The 10,287-nt window shown below is 41.3% G+C and overlaps 1 protein-coding gene across 1 annotated transcript; it reads left to right on the plus strand.

Moving 5' to 3' along the window:
- Positions 1 to 1,367: 1,367 nt before the first annotated feature.
- prrg2 (proline rich Gla (G-carboxyglutamic acid) 2) lies at positions 1,368 to 10,061 on the plus strand. Its single transcript, XM_020484633.2, has 7 exons — positions 1,368 to 1,593; positions 2,103 to 2,207; positions 4,646 to 4,809; positions 4,947 to 4,980; positions 5,162 to 5,288; positions 5,697 to 5,840; positions 8,150 to 10,061. The coding sequence occupies exons 2-7, from the start codon at positions 2,123 to 2,125 to the stop codon at positions 8,220 to 8,222; spliced, it is 627 nt and encodes a 208-aa protein (XP_020340222.1). The 5' UTR covers positions 1,368 to 1,593; positions 2,103 to 2,122; the 3' UTR covers positions 8,223 to 10,061.
- The last annotated feature ends 226 nt before the right edge of the window (positions 10,062 to 10,287 follow it).

A 10,287-nucleotide genomic window follows, 5' to 3' on the forward strand; every position in this document is an offset into this window, starting at 1 on the left:
TGTGTGGCTCCTTACCACAATCAATCAGCATGGCAAAAATAATCTCTGTTCAGAGGGCCTTAGAAATATTTTTTCAGAGAGAGAGGCTAGTGTGGAAAGAGCGTCTTCCACTTGAAGATGAAGAATTTTCAGAAATATGAGGATCTTGTCTCTGTCAATTTGGAGTCTGACTGTGAGTTGGAAGGAGAAGATGAGAATGACCCTCAGCCAGCCCCAGGACCAGCCCTTCAGCAGCCAGGACCAGCCCTTCAGCAGCCAGCCCCAGAACCAGCCCTTCAGCAGCCAGGACCAGCCCATCAGCAGCCTGCAAGGGGGAGAAATATGGATGCCAGAAAATTGTGAAATTGAATGGTCTTCTTGCCCAAAGGAATGACCCGCCCGCATGGCTGCCAATGTGATAAGGATGCAACCTGGGCCGATGCAGATGGCGGTTACTCGTGTGCAGGACATAAAGTCTTCTTTTGAACTGTTCATCTCAGACACCATCCAGAAAATCATTCTGGACTGCACTAATTTGGAGGGAAGGCATGTTTTTGGAGAGAGATGGAAGGATATGGACCATTTACACGCATACTTTGGGGTTCTTATCCTTGCTGGTGTTTTCAGATCCAATGGGGAATCCACAGAAACCCTGTGGGATGCAGAAACTGGCAGAGAACTTTTCTGTGCAACAATGTCTCTGGAAAACTTCCCCATTCTTTCCAGGATCATCCACTTCGATAACCGAGACACCAGACCAGCTCTGCAGCAAAGAGACAAGCTTGCTGCAATCAGGTCAGTGGGGGACAAGGGGGTTGACCACCTTCCCCTGTTTTATAACGCCGGGCCCAACATTACTGTTGATGAGCAGCTTATGCCATTTAGGGGCTGCTTTTATTGATAAATGTGATCAAGCCGAGGTAAATGTCAAATATGAACCATGTATGCTGTCTATATTGCTTGTAATTTATATAAGTCAACATCTAAGTATTAAGTATACAATACCAAAGTCCACTGCCCCAAGGGTTATCTCTTTTACCATCATACCCATGAATGGATGATAAGGCTCCTGTTTCAATGACAGGGCCCAGGGGTCATACATTCCTCACCTTAGCCCCCTGCCTGTGGCTATAGCATAGTATTGAATGTCGTTACAATAGTAAACATAACAAATCTGTAACGTTTTAATTTACAGAAAAGTATAGTTTTATCATAGGCTAAGGTGACTTGATGGCAACTGTTTGCATGTGGGATATGTGTACCCAAGATCCTGGTTGATCTCTCTTCCTCTCTTTCACACACTGACGCGCACACAATTTCAGGAAACTCCCCTTTTCTGCCCTCACACCCCCATGAGCATAAGGCATGTTGTAAAACAGGTATGTCATGTCGTGTGACGTTTTGGCAGGGTGTTTGCCTGACAGGTACATTTGGGTGGATGTTTTACCTGTCGTAAATTAGCACAAAAAAACTTTATAATAAACAATTTAATTAGCATATAATAGCTCATAGTAATTGTTTAAGTTAAGGAAAGCCTGGGTGAGCGAGTTGTAAATAGAGGATTAAATATTCCGTTTTTCACAAGTTTCGAGGCGGAAACACCAAAGACACAAGGTAAGGATCATATTTTCTTGTTTTAACGAATTAGGCTAAACGATCAATTATTTTCGACCAAAATTATTGGGCTGGCATCACTGGCCATTTGTTTATTATCGATATGACTACAGCTATGCTAGTTAATTATCGTTAATTGTACTTTCTCTTTTCCCAATGCAGCCGAACAAATATGTTGTTAAAATAGAAAAATCAAATGTGATTTCTTTATATTTCTTATTATTAAGTAGGCCTACCTACTATAAGTAGGGCTACGATACGCTACAATGTAGGTTTTTGTTCCTATGTGATTCAATTTTGTTACATAGAAACGTTCTAAAAGTAGCTCTTGTTTCGTTTTAACCTGCGCCTGTAGAGGGCGACATAGTCAAACAAAATGGCTGATTTTCAGTATCACCTTTTTCTGGTGTGTGTGTGCGCCCTTTTTACATTAAAAAAAATCACTGAATAATGTGTTGAGTATTGGATATTAATTTAGAGCAATAATGAATAAATACATTTTGTTTCAGTTGACGCTCCTGCTTGAGAAATGCCAGGCTTGGCAGAGATATGTATTGGCATGCTGTCGCTGCTCCCTCTGGCTTGGGCCAGAGTAGTCTACAGCCACAATGAAGGTAAACACACATCTGTTCAGTAGCAGTGTGTGGGTAAAATCTCTGGGGAAGCCAAGCCAGAAAAAAAAATCCATATTACAACCTATGTGTTGTGATAATTGTGTTGTTTGCTGTATAACCTGTTAGTTCATATGCATTGCCACCGTGATACATAGGCTTAAGCCTGAGACAATAAGGAGACAGTGACAGAATAAATTCGACCACACCTTTTGTTTCATCACAAACCCGGAGAGTAACCTCTGTCTGATGAAGTCCACAAAGCATATTGCATGTAACAAACAGTTACATGACCTACAGCATCGTCAAGCAAGTTAATGTTTCCTACATTTTCTGACTACTAAACAACTATTGATTTAGAACCACGGACAGTTACCGCAAGTTGCAAAGAAACAGGAACTGCCTCCACCTATTCCAGTGCCATTTCAGCTTCAACATCATCAAATCACCTATGCTTCGTCTAATACAGTGACAACTAAAAGATAACAATAAACAACTTTGTTCAATCAATGTAAGCTAAATATGATGTGGCTGTCCATGGTTCTGATTTCTCTCTCTCTGTGTGTGTGTGTGTGTGTGTGTGTGTGTGTGTGTGTGTGTGTGTGTGTGTGTGTGTGTGTGTGTGTGTGTGTGTGTGTGTGTGTGTGTGTGTGTGTGTGTGTGTGTGTGTGTGTGTGTGTGTGTGTGTGTGTGTGTGTGTAGAAAAAACATGTTGACTCACCCTACTTGTAGAGAAATGCCATCCTCCTCTCTTTGATGTTGATGATATTGTCTATGACTCTGTCATACACTACACATTTTTAGTTTTTGTTCTAGGCTACCTGGCTAAAATGCTTGCTCGCTAACTTCATGGGCAACAATGAGCCAGCTAGTTAACATTAGCCTACTACATCTAGCTACATATTGAACTTTCATCCTCTCGAACCAGGGGCACAATGTATGAATTTATAGTTGGATCAGAATCTCTGTTATAATCATTGGCCAGTACGGAGAATGAAGTAAAACCACAAGTCCAAATCCCTTTCTCCATCCATGGGTAAGTTAGGAAAGGGCCAATTTTAGCTAGCTAGCCACCGGAGGACAACGACAACAATTCACATTTTTCTGTCAGTGATTGGTGTGAAGCCAAATCCAAACTGGCTTCCCTTGACACTTTTTTTTTTGTGCCAGGACCATTCACACTTGATCTCACTCAGTTTAGCTTAGCGCTGATTTGCTATTGTTTTATACATCATTTTTTTTCAAGGGAGGACAAATGTTTGCTGGCTTCCCTTGCGTTCAATGCTACAGGCGGCAACAATGTCATACACTTTTTGACCAGACAGCATCAAATAGATGGGCATCACATACAGAGACAAAGGGGCACTGTTTCTGATGCTTTCTCCGATAATGTACATTCAGCCTCTTCTTGCAAATTGAAAGAAAATTTTGAAACACAGAGAGACTAAATATGAATTATTTTTGGGGGGGATTGCCTGGTTTCCCTTGGCATCCATGAATACATGCCACTGAGTCTGTTTGTCCTTAACACTCTCAAGTGTGCACACTAGCACTGAGAGGGAGAGAATGTGTCTGTCCAAATGTGCATTCAGTTCAAACTATTTTGGAGGCAAGTTTACCCCCTTTCACCTTATTTTCATGTAGGGCTAGTGGTTCCCAAGCTGTGAGGCATTAAGGTACTATGTTGGGCTTTCAACTTACTCTTGAAAGTTGTAATGGAAGAATGCAAAATGTGCAATTTTGTGATTGGATAGTGAATCAGCAATTTTCCTATTGTCATGTCAGTCATTGCAAACCTTTAGAGAGCTATTTATAACTTGTCAGAAACTGGTTTTTTTTTGCCCATTGATTTTGTTATAATGTTTGTCACTCAGTTATCACATGAACACATACAAGACATGGCAAAATGTGTAGAATTGCAGGAAACTTGCTTTAAAACTCATAAATGTTTTCTCCACCACATCGCAAAATGTGTAGAATTGCAAGAATGTGCTTTAAAATGTCCAAAAAGTCACCACCCCATGGAATAATGTATAGAATTGCAGGAAATAAGTTTGAAATGTGCAAAATTCTCTCAAACAAGAGGGGTGTGACCAGTTTGTGTCATGGACAGTGTAGGGGAGGAGGTGTTCCCCAATGATAGAAGAGTGAAAAAGTTTGGGAACCACTGTGTTAGGCAATTGTCCTTTTGCTTCACTCTTTCTATTTCTATCTGATTGTGAGATTATCCATTCAATACTGACTTTTCTCTTGTCTGTCGAAGTCAGACTTGTGATAAATGATTGCTAGTGTGTGTGTGAGAAAGAGGCTCTGTCTCTATCTCTGACACCATTGCGATTATATCAACCTCAATCTCATTCTCATGAATATCCTCTCTCTCTCGGTCTGTCTTATTCCCTCTCTGTCTCTCGCACGATGTCTCTCTCTCTTTCTGGGTCCAGTGTTCCTGGGACAACAGTCTGCGTCCTCGTACCTGTCTCGCTCGCTGCTCTGGAACAAATGGGACCTGGAGCTGGTGACGCCAGACAGCCTTGAGAGGGAGTGCATAGAGGAGGTGTGCACCTACGAGGAGGCCAGGGAGGTGTTTGAGGACACAGCCCAAACGGTGAGGGAAGGGGGCAGTGAATGTGTTGGTACCTTTCATGAAAGTCTGTTGAAAATTGTTTTATTTACGCACATTAAGAATACTGTAAGCTTGTTCAATTAATTGACTAATTGAATTTTCTATTTTCTATTCCCCAGAATGTATTTTGGAACACATATTCCAGCAGTCACAGTAAGATCTTTTTTGGGGGGTCCTTTATAAACCTATACGAAGTCAATGTTGACATTTACATTCTCACTACTGTCTTCATGTTTTTCTATGGATGATGCTAGCATTGATGATTTATCATCGCACAGGCTATAATATTAATATAATGTACATTGCAAATGTATTTATTGTGTTGGTTCTTTAGATACAGCTCCCAGAGTGGATGTGTCGGGTCTAGTGGCAGGAATCTTGGCTATTCTAGTGTCTGCTGTCATAGCCATGGTGCTGGGCTGCTACTGTTACAAGAACAAAGCTGGTAGAACGGCAGGCAGGTAAGATTGAGTGTGTGTGTTGTGTCTATGTATGTTAGTGTGTCGATCTTAGAGTTTAAGTCTGTATAGTATAGCCTACCTAACCTAAGGCATCTATTGCCTGGTTGCCCTACCTGTCAGCAAATTTCATATGATAAAGTAGTCCTATGTAATCCTTGGTAGCACTACATTGTAGCAACATATATGATAAAGTACATTGTATATATATTTTTTTAAATTACAGTAGCCTATATAAGTTAGTAGCAACATGATAAAATAGGCCTATGTAATCCTGGATAGCCCTACATAGCAGAAACAATTTTTCAGAAATTAACAATGGACCCTGAGTCTTCCCATTATTTGGTGTGTGTGTGGGCAAAATTACTTGTGTGTAGCCTAACCTAGGATGACTTTTATGTAATGTTTCAGTGCTCCAGTGAGGATGGTTGTGGATGGCCAGCCTGCCCCAGAGACAGTGCCTCTGGCTGGGATCATCGCTCCAGGACTGCCCTCTTACGGCGAAGCCCTGACACGCAGTGGGCAGCATGACGCGCCCCCGCCACCTTACTCTGGGTAGGTCTGCGTGTGTGTGTATCACAGGAGGTTGGTGGCACCATAATTAGGGAGGCCGGGCTCATAGTAATGGCTGGAGCAGAATGAGTTGAATGGTATCAAACACATGGTTTCTATGTGTTTGATGCCATTCCATGTACTCCGTTCCAGACATTATTGAGCCATCCTCCCCTCAGCAGCCTCCACTGGTGTGTATGTACAGTGGGGCAAAAAAGTATTTAGTCAGCCACCAATTGTGCATGTTCTCCCACTTAAAAAATGAGAGAGGCCTGTAATTTTCATCTTAGGTACACTTCAACAACTATGACAGACAAGATGAGAAAAAAAATCCAGAAAATCACATTGTAGGATTTTTAATGAATTTATTTGTAAATTATGGTGGAAAATAAGTATTTGGTCACCTACAAACAAGCAAGATTTCTGGCTCTCACAGACCTGTAACTTCTTCTTTAAGAGGCTCCTCTGTCCTCCACTCGTTACCTGTATTAATGGCACCTGTTTGAACTTGTCATCAGTATAAAAGACACCTGTCTACAACCTCAAACAGTCACACTCCAACCTCCACTATGGAAGACATGGAAGACATACAAGACCACTGATAATATCCCTCGATCTGGGGCTCCACGCAAGATCTCACCCCGTGGGGTCAAAATGATCACAAGAACGGTGAGCAAAAATCCCAGAACCACACGGGGTAACAAAGCCTACCATCAGTAACACACTACGCCGCCAGGGACTCAAATCCTGCAGTGCCAGACGTGTCCCCCTGCTTAAGCCAGTACATGTCCAGGCCCGTCTGAAGATTGCTAGAGAGCATTTGGATGATCCAGAAGAAGATTGGGAGAATGTCATATGGTCAGATGAAACCAAAATATAACTTTTTGGTAAAAACTCAACTCGTCGTGTTTGGAGGACAAAGAACGCTGAGTTGCATCCAAAGATCACCATACCTACTGTGAAGCATGGGGGTGGAAACATCATGCTTTGGGGCTGTTATTCTGCAAAGGGACCAGGACGACTGATCCGTGTAAAGGAAAGAATGAATGGGACCATGTATCGTGAGATTTTGAGTGAAAACCTCCTTCCATCAGCAAGGGCATTGAAGATGAAACGTGGCTGGGTCTTTCAGCATGACAATGATCCCAAACACACCGCCCGGGCAACGAAGGAGTGGCTTCGTAAGAAGCATTTCAAGGTCCTGGAGTGGCCTAGCCAGTCTCCAGATCTCAGAGTTGAAAGTCTGTGTTGCCCAGCAACAGCCCCAAAACATCACTGCTCTAGAGGAGATCTGCATGGAGGAATGGGCCAAAATACCAGCAACAGTGTGTGAAAACCTTGTGAAGACTTACAGAAAACGTTTGACCTCTGTCATTGCCAACAAAGGGTATATAACAAAGTATTGCGATAAACTTTTGTTATTGACCAAATATTTATTTTCCACCATAATTTGCTAATGAATTCATTAAAAATCCTACAATGTGATTTTCTGGATTTTCTTTTCTCATTTTGTCTGTCATAGTTGAAGTGTACCTATGATGAACATTACAGGCCTCTCATCTTTTTAAGTGGGAGAACTTGCACAATTGGTGGCTGACAAAATACTTTTTTGCCCCACTGTATGGGCCACCACAGTTTAAGAATGTGTACTGTGCGTGAATGTATTCCAGCTTTGTGTACTATGTGTAATATGCATGTCTGTCAACTGTGTGTCTGGCTCAGTGGTGGAAAAAGCATTCAATTGACATACTTGAGTAAAAGTAAAGATACCTTAATAGAAAATGACTCAAGTAAAAGTCACCCAGTAAAATACTAATTGAGTCGGAAAGTATTTAGTTTTAAATATACTTAAGTATCAAAAGTAAATGGAATTGCTAAAATGTACTTAAGTATCAAAAGTAAAAATAATTTCAAATTCCTTATATTAAGCAAACCAGACTACACAATTAAAAATGTTTTAATTGATGGATAGCCAGGGGCACACTGCAACACTCCGACATAATTTACAAACAAAGCATTTGTGTTTAGTGAGTCTGCCAGGTCAGAGGCAGTAGGGATGACCAGGGATGTTCACTCGTGTGAATTGGACGATTTTCCTATCAAAATGTAACAAGTACTTTTGGGTGTCAGGGAAAATGTATGGAGTAAAAAGTACATTTATTTTGTTTAGGAATGTAGTGAAGTAAAAGTTGCCAAAAATATTAATAGTAAAGTACAGATACCACCCCCCACTTTAGATCACTGGTCTGTTTGCATCTTTCATTCATGTCACAACCTATTTCTCGTTTTTTTTCTATCTCTTTTTTACACAGGGGGGCGCCATCAGTACCTCCTGACCCAGCTGACAATACTGAGATTACTGCAAATACTGAGGACACTGAGTGAAAAGGAGGAAAGGACGTTTTAAAAAGGGCCATTCATGAAGAGTGGGTGTGTGTGTGTTACAAGCATCAATTGGAGTTCTGGACAGTTATAAGTGAGCACAGCTGTGAACATTTCAACTCTTGTGAGTTGTTGAAATAGATACGGGAAATGTCCATATAATAGGAGAGCATTTCATTTTTTTTATTCGGGGGAAGAGGGGAGTTCATAGGGGGGCAAGGCTGAAGGATGTTATAGATAGAGAAATGAAGGGAATGGGATGAAGACTTGTTAAGAGGTTACCTGTGAGAAAGAGAAGCAATCCCTTGATTGCAAAATGCATCATACGGGGATGATTCCTGTATTTTGAAAGTTACATATCTTGACAACTTGATTGATGACAAGCAAAACATTTTGGGACTATTTCAACAATGGGCTAATGGAATTTCCTTTAATATGTATAAACTAGCAGATGGTATAGAATTTAGGTCAACATGTTGGCTAATGTTTGTTTCATCTCGGTTGTTTCTATCTGTATTGGTACATGACAGACCGCTCTGAAATTAAGTCTATATTTATACACATTTCTTATTCAAAACATTTGAATAAAACGTTTTGCACCTAGCCCACTGGTCAATCAGACAGTCATCTAGATTCCATAGAGTTGCACGTTTCTTTCCCCCCCCCCTCTGCTCAGGGTCTGTTTATTTCTCCCGATTCAGAAATGAGTAATCCAAAATGTTACGGTACTGATTACTTTATTTTTTGTTTAACCTTAATCAATAACGGTTACATTTTTCAAGTAATCCGCCCAACCCTGCATATATCTGCACTCTTTAATCGAAATGTATCTTGCATTGCTCCCAAATGTACCCTTTTGGCCTGTGCTACACTGTATTCTGTCTGAGAATGTTCTCTGTGTATATGACTAAAGGCTGGTCAGTCTGCATCTGAGGTGGCCGTATAGCATTTACTACGATGCTGCCTTCATACTTATTGTGCTTAGCTGAGCCGAGCTATTGTGAAGGAAATTGTCAAGGAAGTGAGTTCGTGTTTATATTGGACCTCCCGCTCCCACCTACCCTCAACCAATCATGTCAATGCGGAGCTATACAGAGCCCTTCGCTTTGTTACAAAATTTGAGAGGCGCACGGCGATGTGGTACAGCGCATGATTTGGCCTCTGCATTCCTCTGGTGGCTCCGCAATTGCGTCACACCCGTCATACGAAGTCTCTGACCACATTTCGGATCAAACATAAATTGGCTTTTAGAAAGAGTTGGATTAGCAGACACTGCGTATGTGTGTGTGTGTGCGGGCACTGGAGAGGGAGAGAAAGCGAGTGAGTGGGGAGAGGGAGGGAGTGTGCTAACATGCGATCCAACCAGCCGCTCTAAAAAAATGGCGTCTTAAGAAGAAAATGACGTGTAACCCTCACATCAAGATTCTAGTATGGCCGCGAAACCTCTCTTCAATTCTCTCAGGTCTATTTATAATTGGTTTTGACAAAAGAACGCGAGGAACAATACAATATATGTTGATGCGCGGTACGAATATTGTAGTCGTTGCCAAAGTCAGAAGGCCCGCCTACTTGACCAATCAGATGAGGGAGTGGATCACGCGTATGCTGACCAGTTTGCAGGGGCAGACGAGAGACATGCATTTATGCTGCGTTCAAATGCTAGTCGGATCTAGGATACTGACATTTCTGGCTTGCTAAATGGTTGTAGTTATGCACGTGCCGCGTTCAACGAATCATCAAGTCGGAAATTCTAGTTCCGACTAGTAAGTGAACGCGGCACCATTTTTATCACTGATTTCTTTATTTATTAGCTATAATAAAACCAACCGTTCTAAATGTAAAGTGGTAATCGGATGTCTTTTTCAAACTCAGCTTGAAAGCTTATCATTATGTTTTCCCTTACTCAGTTACTTGTTTTAACCCAAAATAGGTTTACTCCAATATCAGCATTGTTTTTAAAATGGCATGTAAAGACAGACAAATTGACACACCTTGAAAACGTACACAGTTTCACATAAATTTTAATTTTAAATGTGTTTATTTCTGCCTGATTTAAGATAAACTTCAA

The sequence above is a fragment of the Oncorhynchus kisutch genome, linkage group LG6, assembly GCF_002021735.2.
Source record: "Oncorhynchus kisutch isolate 150728-3 linkage group LG6, Okis_V2, whole genome shotgun sequence".
NCBI lineage: Eukaryota > Metazoa > Chordata > Actinopteri > Salmoniformes > Salmonidae > Oncorhynchus > Oncorhynchus kisutch.

Excerpts from the sequence above, each read along its gene's own strand:
- prrg2 (XM_020484633.2), top strand. The coding sequence starts at position 2,123 with ATGCCAGGCTTGGCAGAGATATGTATTGGCATGCTGTCGCTGCTCCCT. Across the intron at positions 4,810-4,946 it reads TTGAGGACACAGCCCAAACG|AATGTATTTTGGAACACATA; the intron begins GTGAGGGAAGGG and ends TCTATTCCCCAG. Across the intron at positions 4,981-5,161 it reads CACATATTCCAGCAGTCACA|ATACAGCTCCCAGAGTGGAT; the intron begins GTAAGATCTTTT and ends TTGGTTCTTTAG.